The sequence below is a fragment of the Molossus molossus genome, unplaced genomic scaffold (assembly GCF_014108415.1).
Source record: "Molossus molossus isolate mMolMol1 unplaced genomic scaffold, mMolMol1.p scaffold_m16_p_17, whole genome shotgun sequence".
Classification (NCBI taxonomy): domain Eukaryota; kingdom Metazoa; phylum Chordata; class Mammalia; order Chiroptera; family Molossidae; genus Molossus; species Molossus molossus.
In genome coordinates this window covers 49,470,869-49,476,868 of record NW_023425352.1, presented here as the reverse complement: position 1 = coordinate 49,476,868, position 6,000 = coordinate 49,470,869, and the positions used below count along the sequence as shown (strand labels likewise).

At 37.4% G+C, this 6,000-nt stretch overlaps 1 protein-coding gene across 12 annotated transcripts in view; it reads left to right on the top strand.

Moving 5' to 3' along the window:
• Positions 1–244: 244 nt before the first annotated feature.
• The window catches only part of HERC4 (HECT and RLD domain containing E3 ubiquitin protein ligase 4), a 109,755-nt gene continuing 103,999 nt past the window's right edge, over positions 245–6,000 (top strand). For 11 of the 12 annotated variants that reach the window (XR_004960062.1, XM_036266043.1, XM_036266037.1 and 8 more), the window contains exons 1-2: positions 1,782–1,813; positions 2,222–2,526. Coding sequence is in view for 11 of the 12 variants with exons in the window: in XM_036266043.1 (XP_036121936.1) it covers positions 2,301–2,526 (226 nt within the window). In the remaining variant the exon portion in view is untranslated. Of the gene's footprint in view, positions 500–1,781; positions 1,814–2,221; positions 2,527–6,000 lie in introns of those variants that run through there. The other variant, XM_036266047.1, reaches the window with a different exon arrangement.

The following is a 6,000-nucleotide window of genomic DNA, read 5'->3' as shown; positions in this document are numbered from 1 at the left end:
GCGCAGGTGCCGAGGTCGGAAGCCCTGGGAGGATTCCGGCGCAGTTGCGCGCGCCGGGAAGTGGGCGGGCTTGCGCGCGTGCTCCGTGGTTCATTTCCGGCCGACCCCTCCCCCCCTCCCCGCCTAGCCACCCCCTCCCTCTCGGTAGCCTCTCCCCGAACTCTCCCCACCCTTCGCGCTCTGAGCCCCACTCGCTCCTGTCCTTCCCCTCCCGCTCCATCCGGGTCGCTGACGGCTGTGTCTAGACTGGACAGCGGCGGCGGCTGCTTTCCTCACAGGAACCCGGTAAAGTTTCACAGGAGCGGGGAGGGGAGCAGCGAGCAGCCGCACAGACACCGGAGGAGCCCTGCCTGGTGTTCGCCGCCACCGGTTAGAGGAGGAGGGTCCAAGAGCTGGAGACCTGCCGCGCTGCCTCGCGCGCTCTCTCTCTCTGGGGAGGCACCGCCCTCCGTCGCCCTGGGTTTCCCAGCCTTGAGGGGTCCGGTGAGTCGTTGCCGAGGTGGGTTCGGGGGCGTGTGACGGCGTTAGGCATGGGGCAGGCCGGGCGGGGCGGATACAGGCCAGCCAGGCGCGGGGTGCTTTCTTAGCGCTTCCTCGTGGTGGGGGGCGGGGGACGAGGGTATTGTCGGGACTCCCTGGCTGGGGGGCTGGAATGTCGCACCTCCCTGGGAAAGAGCCCCCTCGGACTGAAGGCCGCCGAGGTGCCGCGCCTCGACCGCGTCTTTGCGACTTCTGCGACCTGCCGCGGTTGACTGGTCGGCCCGCGAGGTTGGGTGTGTGCAGACGATTTCGCTCCCCGGATCCCCCCGAGGTGATCTGAGTGGATGTTCAGGGAATATGATGGAGAATAAAAACTGCTTCTCATTCCCCTACCTGTTGCTGGCGTGAGGACGCCTTTCTTATACCCCTTCTGACTTTTTAAGAGAAGGGTGGTTAAACCTCGTGCGCTGAAATCAAGAGGTATTTTCCTGTCCTCTCTTCTTAAAAAAAAAAAAAAAATCGGGGAGACAATGCAGAGCTCTTAGGAACTATCGAGTTCTGATGTTCCAAAACAGTGAATTCAAACTTCTGTGAATGGATGGGTCATGGAATGGGACAGCTTCGGCATTTGCTAGCCTGAACGTAGGAAAGTTGGGTTTTGAAACTTCTCAAATTCAGTGTAATGAATATGTTAACTACAACGGGAATAAGGCTGACTTCCTGTAATTGTGTTATTTAGTAACGCGATGTGTTTAAAGATCTGTGTAGACTTAGATGAAGTGGACTCTGTTACCAGTGTCTTTACAAGTGAAGAAATATTCAATGTACTGGAAAGTTCTACAGATTTCGCCACCACACTATCAGTGGCCCAGCCCCCATTCCTATTCTTGAAAAATCGGCAGTGCTGGAGTTTTTTGCAATTTTTTTCCATCTTTAAATAATTGTCTCAGAGATATAGATAGATATTGATTGTCCAGGAGAAATATTTTTCAGTCACGGTTACCACTCGTAATAGAAAATGTTGAATTTTGGGGAGAATCTTGATTTTAAACAGCATTTTTTCTTTTGTGAGTATTATAATTATGTACATTGATTTGGTTTTAAAATGAAACTTGTAGTGAGATTGGAGTGTTACTATTTTGAGTTTTAAAAAAAAGTATAATCTTTGGAGGCGATTATCTTAAGATCAAGGCTTGACAAAGAGAACAATTTTCTCTAGGGCCTCAATAGTGCTATGAATAATTAAAAGTCATTTAAATTGTAGGAAATTTAAAGTTTCCATTATTGGTTTTCTATTACAGATAAGAAACTTCAGTTTTCTGTTGATGTGGAGGTAGGTATTAGAAGGTTTAATTATACTGTGACTTGAGAGAGATTTCAGCGTTTTAGTACCTATAGTTGGCTAAATTTTTTACTGTGTAATTATTTGATTATTGACTTATTTCTTCCATTGAAATTATTTAAAGCAAAAAAAAGGTTAATTTCATCAAGGTACTTAATATTTCTAGTAGATTATTACATGATAACCAAAAGAGTGATGAATTTTTTCTAAATGTTTCTATATTATATATTTTAAAAAATACAACTGATTAGTTTTTGAAACTGAATGATGCTTATATGTAGCATTATGAAATAGATGTGATGTTTATTATAGAATGATTATTGTAGCCATGCTTTTGAAAGAGCAGTGATACATCATATTTCTTTTGAAGTCATCTTAACTTTTTTTCTATTTCCTCAGACATAGGGATACCTCCAACTTTCCAGTGTTTCAGAAGGGAGTTTTTTATTGAAACTGGAAGACCCAAAGAATTACAAACATGTTGTGCTGGGGAAATGCATCTTTTGGACAGCTAGGTTTGGGTGGAATTGATGAAGAAATTGTATTAGAGCCCAGAAAAAGTGACTTTTTTATAAACAAAAAGGTCCGAGATGTAGGATGTGGACTCAGACATACTGTATTTGTTCTGGATGATGGAACAGTGTACACATGTGGATGTAATGATCTAGGACAGCTAGGTCATGAAAAATCCAGAAAGAAACCAGGTAAGTTGAAAATTTTTTTGTTTGGTATTTCTAATAATTATATAATTTAAGTTTGGAGCATCAAATAATTTTTCTAGTCTAAGACCCATATTTTTCTTCAAGCCTTAAGAGCAACCAGGATTTAAATGTATCCTTTTCATTTGCATACTTCTAAGTACTTTATTTTATGGTTTCCTTATTTAAGTCCTACTGTTATAAATCCTATTGTCTGAAGCTTTGGTTTCAGAACATAATTATGATCATGTAAAACAGAGAAAACCAGCCTGCATTGTTTAGCCAATTGATACAGAGTATATAGTATGCAGGTCTTTTTTAACAAGTACTGTTCAGCCACCTTGGGCAGATTTTGAATTCATAATTTACTGTGTTGTTTTTCATACATTCGAAAGAAAAAATATTAATACAAAAGCATTTTACTTTCTTAAAATACATCCTAATTCTTATATTTTTCTCCCTTTTGTAGCACGTTAAATATATTATTTTATTTGGCTTAGTTTGAAATATCTTTTACTCTCCTAATCATCTAGTTGCAAGTAGCATCACTAACTATTAAAGGTTTTGTGATTCTGAGATGTCCTGGTTTTATAATAGCCATACAAGCCTAAATTGTGGGGTAATGAGAGTTTTGAGGAATTTGGTCACATTTTTATCCTGTTTTCTTGGCTATACATATTTTAAAATCAAGTATTACCACACTTAGAAATAGCATTATTATGTGAATTTTGCTTTAATTATAATAACTAATGATTAACTCTTATGGTGGTAAATTCAGATAAGACTGCAGCTATATTGATTGTTTCTTTTAATTTCAACAATATGGCACTTAAGGATTTTCTGTGGCAGTTATTTTTCTTTACAACTTCATTATTTAAGAGGTTTCTAGTATTTACTTTTGAGAGGTTAGTGTAGGTATAATATATTGAATTAATTTAATACCTTAATATATAAATAAAGGCATGTTATTCATCTTTTATACCATCTCAATACCATGCCAAACTTTACTCTTCTATCTTATAATATTGTATAGTTTTCATCTTTTCTCGCTGTTAGAGTCTTAATCTCTTTTCTTTTGCTTTAATTTGTAATTTTTTTGGGGTGAATGGCAGTAATGCTTAATACAGTAGGTTTAATTGTTGCAGAACTCAAGGTAAATGGCAGCGTTCTTGTATGTACTTTACCTAAGAATATTTTATGGAATCTTACCAGATTTTCATAATCTTAGGCATGGAGGTTATGTTGGTATACATGAATGGTAATTTACTGATAAGTATTTGTTATCACTGCTAGAGGCAGAGGAATCCTTTACCATTTTTGCTTAGCTTGGAATGCTGCCTCAGGTTAGATTTTTGTGGTATGGGGCTTTTGCTATTCTTATATTTAACATGCCTCATAAAAATAACTGAACATATCTCTGTTTTGCTTTAGTAATTTCTGATAGGCTAAGTAGAAAGTACAAAGCCAGCACATAGAAATTGCCGATACGGTTACTGAAATTTACTGAACTTTAAAATTGTTTAAATGTTATGAAACATTTATTCTGTGTCCAGGACAGGGGTAGACACTGCACAAATAGTATAATGATTATAGTGCCTGAAACAGCTTTTAACTCTATAGTAAGAGTCTGAGAAATTTAACTAGCTAGAAGCTTCTCTGTGGTCACGTTGACATTGTGATGATTGCATTGTGACATTTATATCACCCTTTTGATTCATCCTAGAAGCATTATTTGGTAATATAAGGTTGGGAGGGTGTGTTTACCTAATTTACACCTCTTTAGGATTGCCTACATTGTCCAGGGCACATCACAGTCTATGCTGAGAAATGAAAAGCATGAACTTTGTCTTAAAATTTAGAGCCTGGGTTGGGAGTTAGGGCACACGTAAATGAAACAACTGGAGAGAATTGAAATTTGACATGATGTGATATGTACTTTGAATCTAGGAAATTTAAATGATGGGAAATGTCATTGTGGGATAGAATTAAAGAAAGATCTCTGGGAGAAAATGAAGTCTTAAGTTGAGTTCAGTCATTGATCACATAAGTGGCCAGAAAATAAATCGGGGGCTGGAATAGCTTTGTTTTTTAGGAGGGTATCCTAATTCTGAGAAAATCTTTTTATTTCCAGAAGTCCAGTTTCAGTGATATGTTGAAGTGTACCTAAGTTATAGAGGTAGGAGAAAGTAAAAGTTAAAAGGGAGGTAGTTACTCTGATAGGGAGGGACTTTTAACTAAAATTTTGATTTAAGGTGCTTGAGTAGAAAATTTTAATGTTTTTAACTAAAATTATTTCCCTTTGGAATAATTCCTTAATGATTTAAATGTACCCCTTCTCCAACTCTTTTTAAAATGTGTGAGTTTGAGGACTGAGTTAGAAGATATGTTCTTACTTAATTGGTTTTAAAGTCTAATGGTAATTGAGTGAGTCTGGTTGAATTACTAGGACTGTGTTCTAGAATTCATTTCATCAGAGCTTTAAAATTGTATGGAGGGAGCTAAGAATTGTTTTCTTACAGAGACTGGCTTTATAACCATACTAAATATTCTATACTAAAGAGAAAGGTGGACTCATTCATTAAGGATAAGCTATTCTTGAGAGTCATGATAACCTACTGGAGGACTTGGCTTCACAGTGTAGTTACATAGATTTAACCTATGGTCTATTGGGAGAGGTTTCCATTCAAACTTTTTAGAAACCATGTAGGAAGCTGTCCTGATTTTACTTATACCAAGAGCGTAGATTATGTCCATGTTCAACTCTGTTCTCTTGTATATGTATACCCCTCGCTATCACTACCAGCTCTATCTCAGTTCCAGAGAAGTGAACATCTACTTCACTTTCATGTATATATTTTTCTTTTATAAGAATAATTTAAAAAACATTTTTTTTAGCTAGTGGCTCTCAGTTTCTTAATTCATAGCTAACAAGTAAATATATTAAATCTTCAATATGCTAGGCTAGTGCAGCTCAATTATTTATTTTTATACTTCCAAATTCACTTCTAAAGATTTTAAAATAACATAGAAAGTATAGTTTTCTTAAGATCATTTAATCACATCTATCAAATTGTAGGTATAATTTGGTGACTGTTTTGCACATGTATTTCCATTTGTTTCATGTAATATATGTTTTGCACATGTATTTTCATTTGTCTCATATAAGAAACAGTACTAAACTAATTTATGACCATAATTTGTAAATAATGTAATGTAGTTCTGTTAAAAGTGATTGTTTTGATAACTTTTTATGGTGTGCAAAATTTTTTCAGGTAGATTATCTCACTTAATCCTCACAACAATCTTGTGTGGTAACTGGGACAAGTTTTATAGTCCCCATTTTACATATGAGGAAGCTGAAGTTAAAAGAGATTAAGAGAGTAACCCATCACTAAGCTAGCAAATAAGAGACCCTTCTAAATTCTGGGGTTTTACCCTTATCCCACAAAGTTTTTCCCCTGCCATAATGTTTACCAGGAT